The sequence below is a fragment of the Setaria viridis genome, chromosome 3 (assembly GCF_005286985.2).
Source record: "Setaria viridis chromosome 3, Setaria_viridis_v4.0, whole genome shotgun sequence".
In the NCBI taxonomy this organism is placed as follows: Eukaryota; Viridiplantae; Streptophyta; class Magnoliopsida; order Poales; family Poaceae; genus Setaria; species Setaria viridis.
The window spans coordinates 1,978,789-2,000,577 of NC_048265.2; the positions used below are offsets into that span (position 1 = coordinate 1,978,789).

Genomic DNA, 21,789 nt, shown 5'->3' on the forward strand with positions numbered 1-21,789 from the left:
GAGAGACGAAGTCATTTTTATTAGTGAATGAGATAGAGGTTACGAAACGGCGGGACATCCTTCCTTAGATTTCACCCGAAGCTCGCGCACTTTGGGACCTGCTCGAGGTTAGAGGTTTTGACCTGAAAGTGAAATAGACTACGACTCACACGACCTCGAGGTTAAAAGTTATTTTGGACGATCCCAATCTATACATAGATTGTAGGAAGAAAATGGGATGCTCACCTATTGATGAGAGAAGTGTTGTTGGATTAAGATACTTCGATCAATGTGTCGTGAGATAAGTCATCGGAGAGGTATATCTGTGGACAAGCACCGGAAGCGAGAAGGAAAAAGAGAGGATGGAGCTTGATTCTCATGCAAACAAGCTTGTGCCACGGGATATTTCTCTCCGTATAAAGCGGCGCGCGTGGAGGGCCTGGGCTCCCTGGAGGCGCGAGGCGGCCACACGTGCCCCGTCCCCGCCGCCACGGCTCGACACGTCGGTGCAAACCCTCCGCTTTCACTCGTCAAATCGTGTTTCTTGGCACCGTCCGCCCCACCCCTCCCAGATTCCAGCGCTCTGCCCTGCCCTGGCCCTGCCCGGATAATAGCAGGAGGGACGACGCCGGAGAGCCACGAGGAGGGCGCGTATAAGAGGGCGGAGTCCGGTGGCCAAGTGAGGAGAGCACTCGAACTCGGAGAAGATCGGAATCGGAGGAGGGCACGCCACCGCCGCCGCCGCCGCAGCTGCTCGCTCGAACCCCACCCCACCCGCCCCGGCGTACTGGCAGCAGAGGTCACTCCGCCTTTCTTGCCCAGTCCAGTCTCCACACCATTTCTTGATTTGGCCCTATGGATGATTCCTTCTTTCCTGGGGATTCAGTAGTCAGTACCAGGGTTGGGGCTTGCAGTTCATCCAGTTTTGCCCCACTCTTTCGTAGTTGGTTCTTCGCTTGGACAGCAGGCCACGTTGCTACGCGCGCGTGGCCCACGTGTGCTGAAATTTGTTTTGCCCGTCGAAAGACAAAATCAGTATATACTTTCTAAACACAAAGGAAAAAAATGGTTTGCCATCCATGTCTCGACTTTTATCTGCTTTGAGGTCTCTTGATTGTCGCTGGCTCGAAAGATACACAGTCCTTTATTCGATAATATACCCATTGTAATATTCCTTATTAGTAACGGAAAGTTCAAAAAAGTAGTACCCGAATGAATATTGGATTTTAGTGGCGCGTCCTTGTCAGGAGCAAGGTGGTGTTATTTTATTTTATTTTTGTCAGAATTACTAGATGCCTCCTTTCATTTTTTATCTTCTTGTTTTTACTTTTTACATTCATCAAGTTGGTTGTTCTAATGGCAATCATCCACACTTTCAGTCGTACTATCATGCTTAGCTGGTGTCTCCACAAAACTGTGATTATTATCATCAATAGATGCTGGGCTTATCCTGGATCAGAAAAATAAAATCGACACTTTGTGATTAGTCTGCTCATTTTTAACCAAGAAAGATGTACTGTGTCATATTAATTTGGTTGTGGTTCAATGGAAACTTTCCTATTGCCTTTCATCATCATTTGCTGTTTTTTTTCTGTAGCTGCAACAGAACAGCTTTTGTTGAGTTGTTGCAACTGAAACAGACATATTTGTCTTGAATTATTGGCTAATAAGGACTGCATGAAAATGACCCTTCTATATGCCTTGTACCATTGTACTTCTCTTTCTCGTTGCATCTTCCGCTTCCTTTTTTCCTGAGGTTCACATCTACCACTTTTGCTTTGTCGGCCAATAAAGCTGACCGGGAAGACAACCACATACACTTCGGTAGCGTCCTGAACCATACCGGGTCAATCTTTTTATGGGCTCTTGGCATGCTGTCTTTTACTTTTCGAGTAACAAAGATATCATAGCAAACTTCATGCTATGAATGTTTGGCAGTGGATATCATGCGATAATTATTACACTTTATTGAACTGATACACGATTGCATTGACAAACACATAGTGTAGGACCAAACAACCTGAAAAACCTAGCAAGGTTCCTTTGATCCTCCTTTTAGTGAAAGAGACATGCTGCGACACTGCATTTCCCCAAAGAAAGAAAAGGGGAAAAAAGGGAACCTTGCTAATCACACCTCTCTCTAGCCAGATGCAGCCAGGCTGAGCCCTGGCGCAGATCTACTGATACATTACCTTACCTACAGCATAGACACTACAGATACTGCAGTAGTAAGAGATACATATATGATACAACTAAATAGGCTGGTTCCTCAGCATTAACACATAATTAAATGATCATTTGTACAACTAAGAATGTAGACTCAATTTCTAGAGAGGCATCAACCAGATATCACTTGAAGAGAGGAGCTCTGCAGAACATAGCAGCACCAATTGTATTTGCTATACGAATCTATCTTCAAATAGGAACTGGCCGTGTGTGGCAGTGCTGCACCGCATAGATATCCCTACTTGTCACAATACTCTGTCCCTGTTGAAAGACACCAACATTTTGTTTGATCCAGCTTTACACTCTTATCTGAAAAATGTCATTTGATTATGTTCTGGTGCAGCAGAACCAATGTTTTCTTTTCAAGCTCTGTTGATCTTGAGGCTCTCGATAAACCTCCTGTAGTTGTTGATATTTGATGGTAGGAAGTCGAGGAAGTCCTGGAAACTGCTTTCCCTGTACATTTCCGGGTTCTCCTCATCTACTAGCTCCTTGGCGCAGCGGACCTTTTCATCCTTTGACAGACCATGAATGCTGGCAATAGAAATTCTTGCTTCATCAGGGTTGAGAACGGCTTGATGGACAAGGGACTTGAGCTGACCATTGCTCAAGACTTCTAGGTGGTCTCCAATATGGACGTGGAGGGCTCCGGGGATCAAAGGGACAGCTGTCCAGGCGTCGTCGCCATGGGGCGTCACTTCAAGCCCTGGGGAGCTCTGCAGCAGGATTGTGAGGAAGCCATAATCGGAATGAGGAGCCAATCCGACCTTGTCTCCTCGATGTGAGAATTGTGGATAGTTGTTCAAGGCCAGGACCTGCACTCCCTTTTCAAGTTTTTCTTGCATGTACAATGGCCTTAATCCTAGACCTTGTAGGATAGCATCCATAAGTTCCATTGACACTCTTTGTATTTCAACAGCGTACTCCCCCATTTTCTTCCTGGAATCATTTTAAACAAAAAAGATGAAGTTAGGATAGCTGGTGGTAAGTTAAGATCTTTTCATTCATGTAACAATGTGCCGGATTTTGTAGGTTACCTGTACGATGGAGGGTGCATTGGCCAGTACTGTACCCAGTCTTCCAGAGGGTTGGCGTAGTGCTTCAGGAATGACCTGGCTTTGCTGATCCCGTCTCTTGAACTCGTGTCGTACCTGATAGGCCTTCGGATATCGGTTGATGCAAACAACTCCTTGTGCTCTGGTGAAAGTTCAAAAAAATCCGAGGCGGCTTCAAGTGCACCCTTCATGACAGACTTGCTGACACCGTGGTTTACCACCTGTCATCATCAATACAGCAGTATCAGCATTTTGGCATTAAGGCATCAGAATTTGTTTTGCATGTGTACTAGTTTGTTCATTTGATCACTGATGAATTGTTACTTAAAATGCCATAGTAAGCTGGTCAGGTTGGGTCAGCATAAGTTGGATGTGTATTGTAACTTGTTTTAGCTGATCATGCAGTGCAACAGTAGTTCACTGTGATTGTCCTCGAACAAGTGTTCGAGGATTCGGAGCAACAAGCAAGCAGCACGCACTAACCTGGAAGCATCCCTGCTCGCGGCACGCTCGCGCAATGTCCTGGATGGCGAGCGCCCTCGTGGCAGGGTCCTTGCTGAGCCTGGAAAGGTTGATCACGGGCAATGGCCTCAACGACGGCAGCTGCAGCTGCGCAACCTGGCTCGCCATGGATGCAGGTAAGAAGCGGGCGCCGGGCATGCCTCGCCCTCGACCCTGAGACCAACAGCTGAGCAAAGCGTGCTTTAACCTCTAATGCTCTTCTTCGCAGTGCAAGTGTTTGCAATGAAGCAGGTGCTGCATGCCAGGAGCTGTATTTATAGGCCATGCCGAATCTCATCGAAAAGCAGAGCTGATACGGAGTGGTACTGCTGCCGGCCACTGTGCAAAACCCCTTTTTTCTGCAACTAAGCCCTGGGCAAATACCTTGTACGAAGACTTTTGAGCGCCCAGGCCAGGATGCTTGTGCGTCCAGATGAACCAAGATCTTCCCCCCCAAGAGAAAGATCGTTCGGTTCCTTTCGCTTGGCTTCGGCAGTGGTCACCATCTGTGGGTATTTTTCTGTTGTTCCCGCGCCAAGTTGCGCCGGGCACATACATCCCTCTTGCTTGGGCTGATTCGTGGCTGATGCGGACGCGCCCCTCGTGCCCGGATAAATGCTTTGTTTTTGCCGCAGGGTTGCGGCGGCGAGGACGCCGAATCCACGGCAAGTTGGAGCGCCAGCCCGGCCTTGGGTTGGGGAGGTTTCCGGTTTCGGCAGCTGTATGCTGACAAAAGGACACTTTCTTTTGGGAGGGACATCCATCGACACAGCCCAGGTTTTTTTTAAAAAAAACACTGCTGATTCATTTAAGGAGTAGGAAGTAGTTCGTTATTACATAAATAGATTATCTCGATGCTCTTAAACATTAAAAATAACTAGGATACACTAACCCAATTCAGGGTTACCACACGCATTTTGGTGCAGCTTGATGTCCTCCTGTATCAGAGCGAAGATTTGTGGAGGTAGTAGACTTCTTCCTTCAAACACCAGTTTCTCTCCTTCCATACGTTTCCACGCTGTGAACATGAGATAAGCAACCACCGATCTTCCTTTTCCTTTTTCTTGGTGAAAGGCGCTAGGGCTTGTTGCCACCAAGTTTCAACATCCACTATGTTCGACTATGTTTCCTTTCGGCACTTTGATCAATCCCCCAGTCCAATTACTGACTAGGTGCCATACTTCCCGTGCAAAGCTACAATGTAGGCAAAGGTGAACTGTTGTCTCAGCTTCTTGGTCACATATAGCACGCTGCAGATTACACTGCCAATTTCTTGCAGCCATCTTGTCTGCCGTCAGAAGCTTACTTTGGACCCATGCAAAAAAAATTATGTTTGCCTTCAGCATGAGCTTTCCATACTGCCTTACCATCAAACGTGGTAGAAGTTCCATTCAGCTGAGCCATGTATGCTGATCTTGATTGATCTTGACGTGTAAGACCCATGTGCTGTCCATTTCCATTTCCATGTAATTTGGTCCTCCTGGTCACTGACCCATGTGCTGAGCCCAGGGTTTTTGTCAGAGGGGGCACCATGACACTATTCCTGTGGATTGTGTAGCTGGAGATCTTTCTTTTGCGGCTCTGTGGTACACGCCTCTTGTCGCACGACTCAGTTGGCAACTTGGCATTTCTTTGGGATTTATAAAAATTCTCTAAAATGGTTGTGGTTGTAGAATGGAGCTGAAAGTTTTGTTGGACCTGCGGATGGAATGGATATTTAAATCACATTAATATCTCTGTTTGCAACCAATATTACAAGAAAAGTGGTTGATCGAACACCAAATATCCAACAAAAATATTATAGTCCACCTAGTACCAAAGCCCCAATGCTTAACTACATGACAGTTTCGCTTGTGCTCGTGACAATTTTTTTCCGCACTTATGAGAGAGTACGGAAGGAGAAGACAACATCTATTGCTATTCATGTCCAACTCCATTAAAATATGAGCAATATCCACTGGTATCCAATCAGATTGCATTCATAAAGTGGTTTGATCCTCCTACTCTGCCTCCATCCTCTACTTTGGAGATCTTCCGTATGCATGTGCATGCATTGTTAAAGGACTATGGAGGATAGATCATTAGCGCACGTTTTTTATCTACTATTTCGTTTATGATATGAAAATGTTTTGTTCATTTCACTCTTAGTTGGATGAGAATTATACTTGCATTCTCAATGCAAGGTTTCATATTTATGTTTTCAAGAATACTATATAAGCAAGAGAGCATTTAGTTTAACGGATGAAATAGGCTGTACAATGTATTATTTTATCTTTTGTTATTTTCAAAATTACATGACTCAGCTGTGTTGGAAACTACACTCAAGCTGTGTTGGAAACGATGTACATATGGTTTCATTCTCACTGTACATAGTCATCAAAATTACCACAGATCTTCCAGCTAAAAACGTTGCTAATTGAACCCACGAGCTAGTGGTTACGAAATGTCAATTACAGTTGCTGCACTTAATTTTCTTCTAATGTACCATTGTGCAAGTTTCTCAAATTTCAGAAGAACTAACTCTTTGTACTCGTTCAGTTGCGACTTAGCGGTTAGCCAAATAATAAATCAATCATGCGACGAAACAAGGCCAACAGGTGAATGAAATATGTTAATGGCCGGTGCCCCGTGCACCCCTCCTACCCATATCTTCTTCTGCCGTCAGCCGTGAGGTCAGTTCTGTCGCGCAGGCAGCATGTGCATGGCTTCTCTTCCCCATATACGGTATTCTTCTCCGTGGTCTTGGACGGTTGTGGTGTGAACCTGGCGTGGGGATGAACGGAGGCAGGAGGGGCTTGGCTTCACAGTCAGAGTTCCCCTGGCTGATGTCACCGCCGCTAGCCTCCAAAATGACTCTTTCTCCGGTCGTTCTGTTAGTGGCTACTGGATGACGGGGCGAGAACTGATAACAGATGCCAATGCCACACATGGCGTACGAATAGAATAGTAGGCGACGGGCTGGAGCTGTGAAAAGAAACCAGGCGATTTGGAGGAAGGCGTGTCGAGCTCAAAGGATGGCGCATGTGGCTCGGGGCGGCGGCCTGGGTGAAGGCCAAGGGCAGCGATCCGCCGCGCGCGGTGGCGAACGGAGGCAGGAGGATTAGCGCGATGGCGGCGCGTGTCCGTGCGCGCGGAAACTACGCGAAGGTCGTTGGCCATCAGGAATGCAAGCAGCCAAGCAAGCATTATAAAGTTGAGACATGGGGCAGAACAGAGATGGGCGAGCGCAGCGCAGGCCCCCCCTGCGTTGGGCTCCAAGATTACTGGGTGGGTGGGGGAGCAGAACCTGCCGTGCCATGCGCCCATGTCGCCACCGCCGGGTGAGATGCATCCTCTGCTACCGCAGGTGGGATGCATCGTCCTCGTTCCTTGGCCCCGATCGATCCTGCAACAGCAGCAGGTGTAAAGGGGTGTTTGGATCTTTAGGACCTCCTAAAATTTATGTCACATCGAATATTCGGAGGTTAATTAGAAGGACTAAATATGAGCTAATTATAAAATTAATTACACAGATGGAGGCTAATTCACGAGACGAATCTATTAAGCCTAATTAATCCATCATTAGCACATGTTTACTGTAGCATCACATTATCAAATCATGAACTAATTAGACTTAATAGATTCATCTCGTGAATTAGTCTCCATCTGTGCAATTAATTTTGTAATTAGTCTATATTTAATACTCCTAATTAGTATCTAAACATTCGATGTGACAGAAATTTTAGGAGGGACTAAAGAAACAAACACCCCCTAACTCCCAAGAGTCTCAGATCGGCAACGCGCAAGTCAAAGTTTTTTTTTTACCACCCCCACCCGCGGGGGCAGGACCATGCGCGCCACCAAGGGGGGCGCCAAAGAGGCAAAGGAGCCGAGGCCGCTGTCGACGAGGTGCGAGTGCGGGTTGGCGTAGGATCCGGCGGAGTAGATGATGCGTTCACGGTTCCAGTGCTCCATGGGGGTAGCCGCGGATGGCGATGCTGACGAACGCTTCATGGTCGAAGTGGAAGCGGTTGGACGTCTCGTCATGGTGTTCCAGCATGACGACGTGCTCGCGACCCAGCACCCAGGAAGGGAACCATAGTGCCTTTCCTAGCTGCATTACTCTCGAAAGTGACAGGGCGGTGCCGTAGGAAGAGATGGCAAGAGTGATCCAGGGTCCCCACCCTGCGCAATGAGCGCCTCCCGGACGTGGGTTCTTGGGCTACGAGGCAGCGGGTCGACAACAGCGAACTTGAGGTGCGCGAAGCGTGCCATGCAGACGGGGGGCATGAAGACGTTGATGGAGTCCAGGCGGTGCGGCTCCTCCAGGTCCTCAGCGTCGGCGACAGCCTCCAGATCCGAGTCGGAGAGGGGGATCTCACCCTCCTCCAGGTCCGCCGCGAGGTCTGCGGGGATTGGCGGGACCAGGACGGGAGGGGATGTCGGCAGCTCGGAGCTGGAGGAGGTGGCGGCCGACCGCAGAGAGGTCGGCGCAGGGGACGACGGGTTAGCCTGCATCGGGACACCGTCGAAGGGGAGACCCGGCATACTGGCGATGAGCGGATGAGGATGAGCCCGACAGTGGCGCTGGGTGTGACCAAACACTCAGTAACAGCGACAACGGATTGGTTCTCTACATGCGACACGGCGGTGATTGAGAGCGAGACAGCGGAAGCAACTGCGGTGGTTGGGAGGCAGTGGAGGTGGAGGGGATGGCGGTGAGCGTGGGTGTGGTGGTTTGGCAGGAAGAAGGCGACATCGGCAAAGGTGGGGCGGGTTGGGGTTTTTTTTTGGTAGCGGCAGAGGGAGAAACGGAAGTGCTAGGCAAGGGGGAAGAGGTTCCTGCCCGGAGGAAGAGGGAGGATGCCGGTGCACGGCCCAGACGACGGATGGGTGCGAGGCGGACGACGAGGCAGGCTCGTCCCCAGTAGGTGGAGAGCACCGCGAGCACGGAACGGGGTACGGGCGCACGCCGCGTGAAGTCGGCGGGGCAGCACCGATGGGACGGGCACACAAACTTGTCAGGCTCGCTCCCTCGGACACTGTGATGAGAGTGGGCTGGGTCGTAGGTGGGCCAGCCAGCGCAATGGAGCCCAAAGGAGATCCCGTGCAAACGAGCTCAGGGGAGTTTGAACAAGGGATGGAGGAAAGAGTCGTTGCAAGGTTAGGGAAGAACCTAAGGTGGAGGCTGCCATGGTGGAGGTCGCCGAGAGTGAGCAGAAACTCGGCAATTGAGGGCCGCACAACAGTGATCAAGAAGATGGCCAGGGCAACTTGGGTGGTCAGGACGTGGGGGTCGAGCCATCAAGCCAGAAGTTGAGGGTGTTGCAGACTCAGGCTAAATTGCACAAAAGGGAGGCAGGGGTATGGCGAGGCCTAGAGGCGGGTCGGTGCTAGCAGAGGCGAGGGGAAGAGCACTTGCACGAAGACAATGGAAATGTGGAATGAAAGTTCCGGAGCGCATAGTCACGGAAGGCCTCTCCAGGGAGAGGTTGGGATTGTCGAGGTTGTCGCCGCTAGCTCCCCAAGCTGGAGCTTGGGCGGCGATGAATCCGGAGGTTGAGGCGTCCGGGCGGCCGATGGCACGGTGGCGTAGACGGGCGCCACCAGACCTCGGCGGGCCACTGTGACATCCCGGGCTAACTAAGGATGAATTGAGCCAACTAGAGGCCCATGTGAGTGCATGGCATGTGTGTGGATAATAGTCCCACCTTGCTAATTAAGGGTGCGTTTCACCAACATATAAACCCAAGTGCCAAATGCATTCCAACCCTCAGGTTAACCCTTTTATGCGAAGCGAGGACGAAAGCGTAAGCGGGGTTGATGCGAGTGCGTGTTTTACTCTGCATGCGAGTAGGACTGAGCTATATTTGGGACTGGAGCGTTACAATTGGTATCAGAGCCAACCCTCGCGGTTACACGGGCGTGTGCGTGCTAGGGACGCGGACATATGGCGCATGACGTTTGTGGGTCCTGTGTGGTCACACAGCATGGTATATGTGCTGGCACTAGACGCATGGACGTGTGCTAAGAGGGAAAGTTCCTGATCAATTGCCCCAGTGTGTGCGGGTATATTGCCAACGTGGACGTCGGGTCTTTTAGGGGGTTGTATGTGACATCCCGAGCCAACTAAGGATGAATTGAGCCCGCTAGAGGTCCATGTGAGTGCATGGTATGTGTGTGAATAATAGTCCCACGATGCCAAATGCATTCAAAGCGTAAATGGAATTGATGTGAGCGCGTGTTTAGAACCGAGCCATATTTAAAAGGTGATGCACTGGCTGTTGCGGTGGCGGCGGCCCCCACGTGGGGGACGCTGGAGTCGCCAGGGACGGTCATTCCTCCCTCCTCCACGGTGGATCCCACACCATATCTGTTTGGGTGCTCTCCGCTCACCCCGAGCAAGTCATGGTGCCCCGCGCGCGCGGCCGGGGAGTGTGGAGTGGACAGTTGGAGAGCCCGAGACATGCGTGCCGTTCCCTCGGCACTCGGCAGTCAGCACCGTCTCGTGTGGGAGCTCTCCGCTGTCCGCTCCGCGTTCATTCCGCGCTCCTTTAAGCTGGGCTGCTGGCACTTGGCAGCACCAGCCGCCGCGCCCAACCCCTCCTCCCAGATTCCAGCGCCCTGGCCTTGGCCTGCGCCGCGCTGCCCGGATCGGGACAGCTGCCTGCACCTGCGCCCGCGCGGCTCTGCTGCCAAGTATAAATGGCAAGCAGGAGCTCGATCACACATCAGACGGGGGGAGAGAGAATGGGAAGAAAGACCGCACCAGCCTCGGCCACAGATCCACTGCCTAGCTGCATCTGCATCCCATCTTCAGGTACACCACACTTTTGCTGATCGCGTGTTTCGTTAGTGCTCTGCAATCGAACCCATTAGAATTCAGGTACCGGATTTCTGCTCCGTTCACTGATGCTTCCTCCTTGTTTTCTCACCCGTGTCGTCCGGTCCGGTAGCTGCCTGCCTGCCTGCCTCCCGGTCTCTGCTTCTCGTGGTTCCCTGTTTCTCCCCTCAGCTGTGTACGCTACAGCCGTGGTCTCAACGCGAGTCATGGCGCGCCTCTTGTTCCATCTGATCTTCTTCTTTCCCGAACATCCAAGTAATTTCTTCTTTCCCAAACATCCAAGTAATATCTCCTCCGACAGTCATCAATATGCTGTTCATTTTGATCAAGATTCAAGAACAAGCTGCACTATTCGACGAAAACAAGATGCCCTTCCATCCAAACTTTAGCGCCCACTCCAGATTCTGTTAATTTTCCACAGCTCCAACACACCAGCCTTTATATGTTTTTTTTTCTTTCAACTGAAACAGACCAACATCTCTGTCTTAAACTATTGGCATATGGAGACTGCCTGAAACTGACCCTTCTACTTGCCTTGTACCATGTTGGTTCTCCTTACCTTTATTTTCCCTTTCGCTTTCGCTTGTCGGCCAATAACTCTGACCACAAAGATTCAAAGAAAAACATGTTGCATCCTGAACCACACACCAGTCACTCTTTCTATGGATTTGAACACAGTTTTCTCCTATTTCGATGAACAGATAAAATCATAGCGAGTTTCCTGTCGTAGTTGTTGATGCTGTGGACGATACAATCAATATGGTAACCATTGAAACATAGTGTAAGGCCAAACAAACTACCTGAAACGCTTCGCAGGATTCCCTTGATCCTCCTTTTCATGGAAGAGACATGCAGCTATGCTGCGTTTGCCCAAACAAAGAAGAAGGGGTAAAAAGGAAGCCTCGGTACCCTTGTATCGAGCTGGTACAATGCTCCTTTACTTGTCACTATCGTTAACCACATATATACACTGAAATTGCCAAGGGTGGTATTTATAGGCCCTGCTGATTGCTGAATCTTAGCGACAGAGAGCAGAGAAAAGTATGAGAGCGAAAGACAGCAGAGAAAGTATGGGAGGCACCCACATTGCAGGACTGGCCAGTGTGGTGATCCTTTTGTGAAAAAGAGTGAGCAAATCCCCTGCACGTAGACCTAACCTTTTTTATGTTTGGACTGATGAGGATCATACAAGTTTCGCGAGTGATCAGGTCCAGGAGCAGGCCACAGAGGCCTCGTCGTCTGTCCAGATGGAGATCTTCTTCACCTGGTTCCCTTGGTTTCGGTAGTGCTCACCAGCTGTGCTCATTTGTTAGTTATTGATCTCTTGCCAAGTTCTTGCTGGGTACATCCCTCTTGCTGTCGTTGCCATGTGTTGCTCAGCTCAAGTGGACTCGTCTCTCCTCCAGATAATGCTTGTTTTCTTGCAGGGTTGGCGCTGGGGGAGCCGAATCAGCAGCAAGTGGATGCATCAGTCCTGAAAATAGGGATTTCCGGTTTTGACTGCTGAAGCTGACAAAACTGCTCTTTTTGGGGTGACTCTAGTCATGCCTTTTGGCACATGCAGGACAGCTGAACTGGAGACCTTTTAGTATAATAACGGAAAACATTTCGGTCCTGCAGCACATGCAACCCTTGTCGTACCAGTGGCTGACCTGGTTCAATGGTACAGTGGCAACAGGGCCAGATGATTATGGCCACTGGCCTCATGATCTCTAATCAGTAATCACACGTGCTGAGATGGGCCGGATGCACTCCATTATTGATCCCTGGTGCAGAAGAAAACTCCGATATCCATCCAGGTTCAAGATGCTCGCACGTGTTTGTTAGCAGGCTATGTGTTTGAGATTTTGCTTCGGCTTTAGTTGCTTAGAACATCTGCTATTTTCTTAAAGTCTTGATTTGCTTATATCTTTACCACACTTATAAGCTAAGACTGTCACAATGAATGGTTAAGTGCATGCCTTATGCAAGGCCAGAATAAAGAATTCCATAATCTAAAAATGTGCCTGATCTCAGGTCATGAAAATCAGTAATCATGTACTGGTTCAGTAGCGATCATATACAATTCTGATCTGATTATGTGATCTAAAAGGGTGATTATCTGGTAGTATAACCCAGTAAAGTACAACCAATATTTAGAACAAAGTGCCTTGGGACCCAACAAGCCAACAAGTGGAAGTGCTTTAGTGAGCATACACGGCCACTGGCCACATAAAAGCAACGGGGCCAACGGATAGAGCCTTGATGGTCGCAAGCATGGCTTCTCCCCAGATAATGTTAGATATTCTCCAAGTGTTTTGAACTGACATGAATCTACCGCAGAGACGATTAGATGGATGGAAGCAGGAGGGCTCACCGAGTCACCGGCGTGGTTCCCACCTGTTGCCAGTAGCCTATAAATTTGCCCTTTTCAGTCATTAACCCCTGGCGACGAAATGTCGATGCACAACGGAATACTACTTTCGTTATCTTATCTCGATATAACTTCAAGTGAGAGTTGTTTTACCTTACAGAACTTCAAGTGGGAGTAGCTTTTTCTTATTATGGCTCATCTGAAACTATACTGTATGCTTATGGCCTTATGGTTAGGACAATGCCATGGTAAGGTGCGGTGTAGAAGCACTTTGCAATATTATTTCTAGTGGTTCCTGTGAGACCTATAGTTTCAAGTTCCAGCTGAAAAAACGTGACAATACAGAGCCCTGTGGCAACTTGGTAAATTCACATAAATCTGTGGTTGTGCCAGCCAGTGATAAGATGATATTTTCAACGTCTAGCTCCTACGCTAGCAACTTTAAGAGTTCCATAACCAAACTGATGGAATGGTCTCTATGGATGCATTCACCTCAGAATCAAATTGATATTTTAAGTGTGAACGGTATCGGGATATTTTCGCTAGAGTTCCTCTTGCAAACCAACATCTTTTCTATTACCAGTCAAGGTCAGTTTGGGCCAATTATCAGTAGCCAAAAGACTACATCTAGTTACCAGGGATCTACCTGGGATGCTGAACTGGCTCCAACTAAAAGAGGTGGCAAGTGGTGGAGGCTGAGGCCTCATCTATGTCAAGTTTTAGTACTTTGTGAGGGTGGAATTCAACCAAAGTAAGGATACACGTGTTACTCAGGCTTCACGAGCTAAGTTTAGACTGTTTCAGATGCCTCGCTAAAAGTAACAATGAACAGAGTACTCATGCTAAAATAGAAGGCTTCTGCGAACTTCTTCAAAAGCAAAGCGACTAGCTCTGATATCAAAAGCATCACGAGAAGTGACTCAGATAACTTAAAAACATTTGCATCCACTGATCCACGGAGAATTGACAATTAGAGGAAACATTGCTACAACCAAGAAATTTGACTGAATTTCGTCTAAAATGGTACCTTTAAGATGGTGCAAGGAGAACGTAAATTTCATAGCACCTTGAGCCCAAACAATCGTTCTTTTAATCGTGTCCTTCTCAACCCATGCTTTCATCAGTCACTGGCTTAAGAAGTGGTACCAGCACTATTTTGCTTTCGTGACAGCACCATGAGATTGAAGTTGATGGAATCGGGAATGCTGTGCATGATGCCCTTAACGATAGATACAGCATCCTGGACAGTACAATATACAGTTTCACTGTAGGCAGGAAAGATACAATTGAAAATTCTAATGACAAACATGACAGCCATGACTTTATGTTCTGTGTTAAGATTTATTTAACCTTTATTCTAACAGTAACTGACCGTCCTTACATACCTGTAGTAAACTTTGAGAAGAAGAGGAGCCATGCTTTATAGGTCCATCCTTCATTCCATCAAGCTCATTAAGTGTTCCTACAAGTCAATCGAGTTACTTGTTAATGTGTAAATACATTAAAAACTGAGAAATGGATAAAAAATGACGATGTTAAAAACTTCGGCCTTACTTACCATTGACAGCTACGAAACAAATGTAGTGCTCTTCCACAACATCACAGAGCTGGCAAAAGGGGGGCCCAAGTCATGATCAACAAAATGGCAATGAAAAAAATCAGATAAAATCTTAGGCTTATATCTTTTCTTTATTTCTGGAAAACTAAATGTGAGATAAGCATAATGTGTACAAGGTATAAACTGTAGCTAATTTATTTATGCTCGACTGACAGAGACAATAATCATAATAACTATACTCTAACAGTATCTATACGGATCGTTTATATTTTTGAGTAGATGTCCTGTATGTTACTAAACTGTTAAGGGGTGAAGTTGGTGTCGTACTTAATTCTTTTTCCTCTTTAATGAAATGGTATGCAGCCCTCCTGTACATTCGAGAATAAAAATACTTTATCTATAAACTAAAATCACAGGTTTAAGCTTCATGGTTACTTTTTCTATCCTCCGCCAGCACTCAGAGTTCAAAAGTGTGCTATCACAAAAAAAAAAGTTTAAAGGATCACAAACTGTTTAACTTTATGCCGCCATATGCAGAGGATATCTGTTCACAGGTTTGAACTCCAAATCACATCGACAAGGAAAACAGTACCTCTGTGACACCATCACTGGCGGCCAATAGGTGAGCCCTTGCCATGGCATCATCCTTCTCAAGAAACAGAGCACGCTGAAAAGCATGACACGAGGTATAAAGAAACTAACAAAACTGTAAATCAAGGTAACCTGGTAATGAGCACAGATTCGGACGAAACAAATGAGAACCTCGTGTGGGTCCATGCTAGCAGTTGATTTGAAGAATAAGTCCAAGCATGAATTCTCCACTACAAAAGACCAGATAGCTTCCTTTCAGAAACAAGGTTGAGAAAAGGAGAGATTCCAAGTACCTTTAAGAATTTTGCATGCTACGTATAGTCGTTTCAAGTTACCTAAATTGATTCCTGAAGATGAATTTCCAACAGCGTGGATCAGAGCAATAGTTCCACAAGCATTTCCCAATGATTCAATTTGTTTAATGAAGTAAACCTGGTCCCGTGTTTCCTGTTACACAATGTATGAAACAAATACATAAAATAAAGGGAGAAGGTGCTGGTTTACGCAAAACTATCTGGAGTTTGTCATGATGGAGAAACCTACTGCAAATCATACAAGATAAGGAAAAAATGGCATCTACAAGGAACAGAATTGTGCACCTTCTCTCCACAAGATAAGCGTAGGTCTGAAGTGTAACTTGCATCCTGCAGTGGAACAAGAGTGCATTTGACAAAAGAGTGAACTCCCCTACTACCTCAGAAAGTAAGAAAAATCAAAAGAATGTTAAGCACGAGCCACATTGAAAAAATAAATACATTTGTACACAGCGGTAAAACAGTATGGATGAGTTGTGTTGCACATACAGAATGGCTTAACTTCAGTGAACGGTGCCAATACTACCAGCAGTCGCTATGGTCATATCATCTGAGGGCTATATAGAACAAGTTATAGTGAGGTTTGGTGACTAATCAGGCAACCGCACTCCAACACGAGGTGTAGCCTCAGTGCCGCACAATTGCTTGCGCTCCTGCAACTAGAGTTGGGTACTGGACTACTGGCCATGGTGAGGCTTGATGAGTAATCTGGGAAACTGCTCGTTCTCGCACTAATTTGGGTGAACAAACGGATCCGAGCCCTAATTTCCCCCAAAATCGAGAGGGAATAAGTTTCTGGAGCATGCCCGGTGTACCTAACTACCAACTCTCCTGATTCGGGAAGGAAATAATGTCCAACGTACCTGGGGTGGATCAGGGAAGCAAAGGATAACGGCGAGCACAGGCTGGGGCACCATATCCAGCGCGTCTGCGTCTAGCCCGTACATATCGTGGAACTCCGCCTCGTCCTCCGGTACGCCCAGCGACCACATGAACTGCGCAAGCGCGGCCGCAACGAGGTCAAGGAGGCGAGAGCGAGGCCATCGAATTGATGGTCACGGATGTAGATAAAGGAGAGGCACCTGGTTGAAAACTTCGGGGCTCGACTCCAGCGGCGGCCACCGCTCGTCGGCGGAGGCCGGAGCCGACGCGGAGGGGGACGACTGCAGCGCCATGGCTAGCTGCTGCTTGGTTGGGCACGGAGAGGGAGCGTACGTGGGCTCACGGGTCTTGAATGGGCCGAGTGCGAGCGCGAAACGTTGATGAGAGGGGCCTTGAACCTTTCGGCCATTGTAATGTGGGCCATTTCAGCCCATATTCACGGGCTGAAGTCCTTTTGCATTCTCTACAGTACAGAGTGAAGTTGCAGCATCCGTACGCGGGTAAAGATTCATCTAGTACGCATTTTAATCTCAGTTAGCCTAGCCATGTCCAATCACGCTGTCATACGCCGTCATGTAGCAATAGCATGCGTAATTGTCCGGTTGCACGTACTCTGTCAAAAAGGACCGGCCACTCGCGCTCCGATCTCGTGTGCTAGCATTGTTAAATTGAAGTGCAGGTCGCGAGGAATCTGTACCCTGATTATCGCACTGCATTACATGGAGCTTTTAGCATTATACTAATCGACAGCGTTGGTTTTGGTCCCAGCAGGGGCCGGACGGCGGCGAATCCATGTACAGCGCGCGATTTGTTCTTGCTTTTTAGTAGCGGTGGGGCGGTATCGTGTTGTGACGAGTTGGGGAGCGTTTCTAGAACGCGAATCCGATCTCTCCATCGACGAATGCAGATTTGAAACGCGTTCAGCAACCTGGCCAGCAGAACTTTGGACACCTGGAGCGCGCGTGGCCCCTCGATCCCAATATGCTCTCGATCGAATCGAGGGCGACGGAAGCCTCGGCAACTCGTCCCTTGCCGCCGAATGGCTGTATGCATGCCGAGGCAGCAGAGCACTACCACGCACGCCGTCCCAATCCTGTACATTTTTTGATCAGGGAGCAAAATAAGGAGGCCAGCCGTGCTATTAGGTTGATTGCATAGTCCCGTTTGTGTTAGCTATGGCCTCCAAGGTAATTACCCACCACTTGAGATTTCTTTGCTTCGTCAATTTAGTTTTGGGTCTGAAAGCGTCCACCTTGGATGCTAGCTCATGGTTGCTGTTTGTCCTGCTGCATGCAGAAGGTGGTGCTGTTCCTGGGCCTGCACGACAACGACGCCAAGGAGAAGCGGAAGGTGCTCAAGGCAGTCTCCGCGCTCCCTGGTAGCCCTCTTCCTTTATTTCCTGTTTGTACATACTGTTCTCTACGCTATGCTATGCACGTCCGAATTCGTTCTCAGCTCTGATAAACAACCCTGCTCCATGGACCATGCATGGTGCACGGTTGCACGCAACCGGTAACCTCGCCAGGCCTCGACCTGATCTCCATCGACATGAAGGCGAGCAAGCTGACGGTGGTCGGCATGGTCGAACCCATCGAGCTCGTGACCAAGCTGCGCAAGCTCTGGCACGCAGAGATCCTCTCCGTCGGGCCGGCAAAGGAGGACAAAGCAGCAGCCGCCGGGGATATAGATAGGAGAGAAGGCGCCGCCGCCGGCGGTGTCGAAGAGGGAGACTACAGGAAACACCGGCAGGAGGTGACGGCGGAGCAGGTGGTGGAACGGCCCGCCGACATGCGCTCGCCGTGGCCGCACGCGGTGGTCTACCCCGCGCCGCACCCGTACCCCTACCACCCCCACCACCAGTACGTCGCCGGCGGCCACGGTGCGCGGGAGGACCCCCGCGACTACTATGTCGCCGGCGGCCTCGGTGCAGGGGGAAGCCACCACCCCAACTCCTATGTCAGGCACGGCCACGGTGCGCGGGAGGAGCCCCGCGACTACTATGTCGCCGGCGGCCTCGGTGCAGGGGGGAGCCACCACCCCAACTCCTATGTCAGGCACGGCCACGGTGCGCGGGAGGATCCCCGCGACTACTATGTCGCCGGCGGCCTCGGTGCAGGGGGGAGCCACCACCCCGGCTCCTATGTCAGGCACGGCCACGGTGCACGGAGGAACCACCCCAACTCCTACGGTGCACAGGATCCCAACGCTTGCGTCATCTGCTGATGGTGATATTGATGATCATGGTGCCGATCGATTATATTTGGTCGTCTGGTTTTTATTTGTATTTTACAAGTACTTTTTGTCCAGTTATGTGAATGTGATAACCGAAACATAAGAACACAGGTAGTATATAGTTGCAGTCTCTAGCTTATTTGAGCATCAGTGATCGTCCCATCGAACTTTGTTGTGCTCATTCCTGCCCTAGCTTGGGTTGCAGTGCAACTTCTTAGTGTGTTTTTTTTGGGATACTTCATATCAGTGTGTCGTGCAATATGCATATAAATATAAGTGATTCTTTTTAAAAAAAGTCATTTTGTCCTACTATATTCTTGGTATTGAGGCGTGAGGAAAGAGTGGCTAATCACAAACAATTCCAGTTTGAAATGCGAAGTCGGTTAATGAGCACAATATTGTTATGACAGTGGTTGATGGACTTTTTTTCCGAGGAAATGTCGTTGATTGACTACATAACTTAGTCAATGGGCTGCTTTCGGCCCACCTGAAGAACGTGAGAGCGATTTGGGCTCTCCAACTATAGCAGGCAGTATGTCGAACTCGGCCCACAAATTATCAGAGGCCCAACAAGAAAACCGATCTCATAACTATAGCTATATTGCTGTAAGTTTCGGAGGCCTGCGAGAGCCTTTGCTACTGTTCATTCTACTGTTCATTACTGTTTGCGAATGAAACGTCAACGCCTACGCGGTCTAAAACGGGCGCCGAGCCACCGACCAAAAGCGTCGTCCTTGCCTCGCGTACAACCGCCTCCCGTTCTCGATGCTGCTCGCCCCGCCACGGCCTCTGCCCCCACGGTCTCGCCCAACGAAGTCCGCCGTCGCAGTCCCCTTCTGCGCTACTCTCCCTCGCGCCAGCCACTCCGCCTCCATCGCATCGCGACACGCCGCTGCCGCTCGCCTGGGCCGCGCTGCTGCTGCCCGCCGGGGCTGTGCCTCTGCTGATCGTGCGCTGCTGCCGCCCGTAGGGCCCGTGCCGTCGCCGCGCTGTCCGCCATCGTGCATTGGGCTGGGCCGCCGGCGCCCTGTCCGCCGTCGTGCGCGGGGCCGCGCCGCTGCCGTGCTATCCGTCGCTGTCCATGAGGCTGCGCCTCCGCCGCATGCAGGCCAGGCAAGCTGGTCTGGGCGACGAGGGGCCCGCGCCGGCCGTCCCCACCGCTGGGCCCTCCACCCTGTAGCCGCCCCTGTTGCCGGCGAGAGCCCCTCCCCCGATTCCCCCCCCCCCCCCCCCCCCACCCCACCCGCAGCCATGTCGCCGTCGGAGTCGACGCGGGAGGAGAGCGTGCACATTGCGAAGCTGGCGGAGCGGTACGAGGAGATGGTGGAGTTCATGGAGCTCGTGGCGCGGTCCGCGGTCCGCGGGCGGGGCCGGCGGCGGAGAGGAGCTCTCCGTCGAGGAGCGCAACCTGCTGTCCGTCGCCTACAAGAACGTCATCGGCGCCCGCAGGGCGTCGTGGCGGATCATCTCCTCCATCGAGCAGAAGGAGGAGGGCCGCGGGAACGAGGCCCACGCCGCCTCCACCCGCGCCTACCGCTCCAAGATCGAGGCCGACCTCGCCCGCATCTGCGACAGTATCCTCGCGCTCCTCGACTCCCACCTCCTCCCCTCCGCCGGAGCCGGCCGACCACGCCGCCGGGGTCGGGGCCGCCGCCGGGGTCAGGGCCGGTCGGCAAGCCCGCGCCGCCGGGACCGCGCAGCTAGGCCGCCGCCGGGGTCGGGGCCGCCGCCGAGTCGGGGCCGGTCGGCCTTGCCGTCGGGTGGAGCCGACCGGCCACCCCCGCCGCTGGGGCGGCGGCTCGCTCCGCCGGGGTCGCGCCGGCCGCCTCCGCCGCCGCCAGGGGCGGGGCCGAGGTGGCCACGCCGGCCTCTGCGCCTGCTGCCTCCGCCGCCGGGGCCGGGGACGACCTGGCCGCGCCGCGCCTGCCGCCTCCGCCGTCGGGGTGCTGGTTATACGGGCGCAGCGGAGCGCGCCGTTCTTCCTAGTTACCTACACAGCTGACGGACTTGAAGATAAACAGAGAGAAGTGTCAACTTCTATCTTCCACAAAAAGAATTTCCACAACTCCACTCCACGGATCAGGCTGAAGCTGACGTCAAGAAAAAATCGCAACCAGCTATCAGCATGTGTCATTCTCTCTGGTAGAAATTTCATTTCTCTGAAAAAAGATGTCCCCACATGTGATGGACACCAGAAGATTATTTGACCGACCACCTCGACGTGTTTGAACGTTTGACCACTGTGCCCGTGTGTGCTCTCCTGTCTCTGTTCCTCCTGTTCCTCCAGTAGCAGAAACAAAGGTGCTGATCGGGTTGGATTTATAAGCTGAAAAACTGAAACGACTGATTTGTTATGAGAAAAAAATATTGTTCGATGGTTGATAAGTCGGCTGATAAGCTAAAGTGAACGAGCCAAAATCCTCCGTTACTGCACAGGGCAGGGTCTCGGTAGCTATCCTGCTTTTGCGTACCGCACAGTTGAGCAACGGGCAACGGCCCTGATTTTTAGTCGAGCTAACTTGCGGGCCAAGGAGGGACAACAGATGAGACTGATTCCTTTGGAAATAATTGAGTTCCGATCAGAGAATGAAGTCCCCGGCTTGTTATTTCAGAGCTTTCAGCGTCAGGTGAGACCTGAGAGCGATCCAATGCAAACAGTTCGTTATATTTTCGAACATGGCGGCTACGACTTTTCGCACAAGGAAACGCAGTCGCTTCTACGACTTTCAATCCAACTGTCACAGTATGCTGTGAACGTATGCCAACTTCTGTCGGTACGTAGAAGTAATTTTTGTTCGTCAGAGTCGACGAAGGATTAGCTGAAGGACAGATGCGGCTACGAGTGAACACATACCAGCAAACTGGCGATCGATTCGTCTCGTCGCCAAGTTGCACTCCGTTTAAAAAAGGGGGCCGCTTTGAACTGAAGTGCTCCGCTAGCTCTCGTTGTCCTAACACACGCCGGATTAAGACCTAACCAATTGTTAATTGCAGGCCACGATCGGCCGATCTTTGCAGCCTTTCACGGAGCTTTCGGTAGCAATAACAAAACCGGCTTTTAGCCCTAGGGACGGCTGCGAATCCACGGCACGGCTGTTAGTTGCATTGTATGCATATAGTATGCGCTGCACACTGGACTATGCTGTCACTGCAGACGTAACCACGCAGTGCAGTGGATTAACATAACAGATCACGCACTCATCCTGTGTGTTACTGTACTGGCATGGTCGAAGATCGAGCGTGCCGATATGATTAGAGCTGGTGAATAGACTATT

At 50.3% G+C, this 21,789-nt stretch overlaps 3 protein-coding genes and 1 long non-coding RNA gene across 5 annotated transcripts; 2 read left to right on the forward strand and 2 right to left on the reverse strand.

The window, feature by feature from the left end:
* The first annotated feature begins 319 nt into the window (after positions 1 to 319).
* LOC140222323 (uncharacterized) lies at positions 320 to 6,462 on the forward strand. 2 transcript variants are annotated; one of them, XR_011897695.1, is made up of 5 exons: positions 320 to 778; positions 3,238 to 3,898; positions 3,991 to 4,273; positions 4,397 to 4,538; positions 4,663 to 6,462. It is a non-coding gene; the product is annotated as an uncharacterized lncRNA (long non-coding RNA). The 2 variants fall into 2 exon arrangements; XR_011897696.1 differs by having other exon boundaries at positions 4,688 to 6,462.
* LOC117848725 (2-oxoglutarate-dependent dioxygenase 21, chloroplastic) lies at positions 1,924 to 4,055 on the reverse strand. The gene is made up of 3 exons (XM_034730244.2): positions 3,744 to 4,055; positions 3,243 to 3,481; positions 1,924 to 3,144 (listed from the first exon to the last, which is right to left on the reverse strand). The coding sequence occupies exons 1-3, from the start codon at positions 3,918 to 3,920 to the stop codon at positions 2,568 to 2,570; spliced, it is 993 nt and encodes a 330-aa protein (XP_034586135.1). The 5' UTR covers positions 3,921 to 4,055; the 3' UTR covers positions 1,924 to 2,567.
* A 7,341-nt stretch (positions 6,463 to 13,803) lies between the features above and the next one.
* LOC117848082 (ubiquitin carboxyl-terminal hydrolase 3) lies at positions 13,804 to 16,643 on the reverse strand. Its single transcript, XM_034729392.2, has 9 exons — positions 16,483 to 16,643; positions 16,264 to 16,395; positions 15,686 to 15,730; positions 15,422 to 15,533; positions 15,258 to 15,316; positions 15,088 to 15,162; positions 14,496 to 14,544; positions 14,323 to 14,399; positions 13,804 to 14,177 (listed from the first exon to the last, which is right to left on the reverse strand). Exons 1-9 carry the CDS (start codon positions 16,573 to 16,575, stop codon positions 14,070 to 14,072), a joined length of 750 nt encoding a protein of 249 aa, XP_034585283.2. The 5' UTR covers positions 16,576 to 16,643; the 3' UTR covers positions 13,804 to 14,069.
* On the forward strand, positions 16,552 to 18,823 carry LOC117848726 (uncharacterized). Its single transcript, XM_034730246.2, has 3 exons — positions 16,552 to 17,469; positions 17,579 to 17,660; positions 17,808 to 18,823. The coding sequence occupies exons 1-3, from the start codon at positions 17,458 to 17,460 to the stop codon at positions 18,503 to 18,505; spliced, it is 792 nt and encodes a 263-aa protein (XP_034586137.1). The 5' UTR covers positions 16,552 to 17,457; the 3' UTR covers positions 18,506 to 18,823.
* The last annotated feature ends 2,966 nt before the right edge of the window (positions 18,824 to 21,789 follow it).

Coding starts and splice junctions, on each gene's coding strand:
- LOC117848725 (XM_034730244.2), bottom strand. CDS start 3,920: ATGCCCGGCGCCCGCTTCTTACCTGCATCCATGGCGAGCCAGGTTGCG. Junction 3,482..3,743: donor GCGAGCAGGGATGCTTCCAG/GTTAGTGCGTGC, acceptor TGATGATGACAG/GTGGTAAACCACGGTGTCAG. Junction 3,145..3,242: donor ATGCACCCTCCATCGTACAG/GTAACCTACAAA, acceptor AAATGATTCCAG/GAAGAAAATGGGGGAGTACG.
- LOC117848082 (XM_034729392.2), bottom strand. CDS start 16,575: ATGGCGCTGCAGTCGTCCCCCTCCGCGTCGGCTCCGGCCTCCGCCGAC. Junction 15,731..16,263: donor GCTTCCCTGATCCACCCCAG/GTACGTTGGACA, acceptor GTTCCACTGCAG/GATGCAAGTTACACTTCAGA. Junction 14,545..15,087: donor CCAGTGATGGTGTCACAGAG/GTACTGTTTTCC, acceptor CCCTTTTGCCAG/CTCTGTGATGTTGTGGAAGA.
- LOC117848726 (XM_034730246.2), top strand. Junction 17,661..17,807: donor GGCAGTCTCCGCGCTCCCTG/GTAGCCCTCTTC, acceptor TAACCTCGCCAG/GCCTCGACCTGATCTCCATC.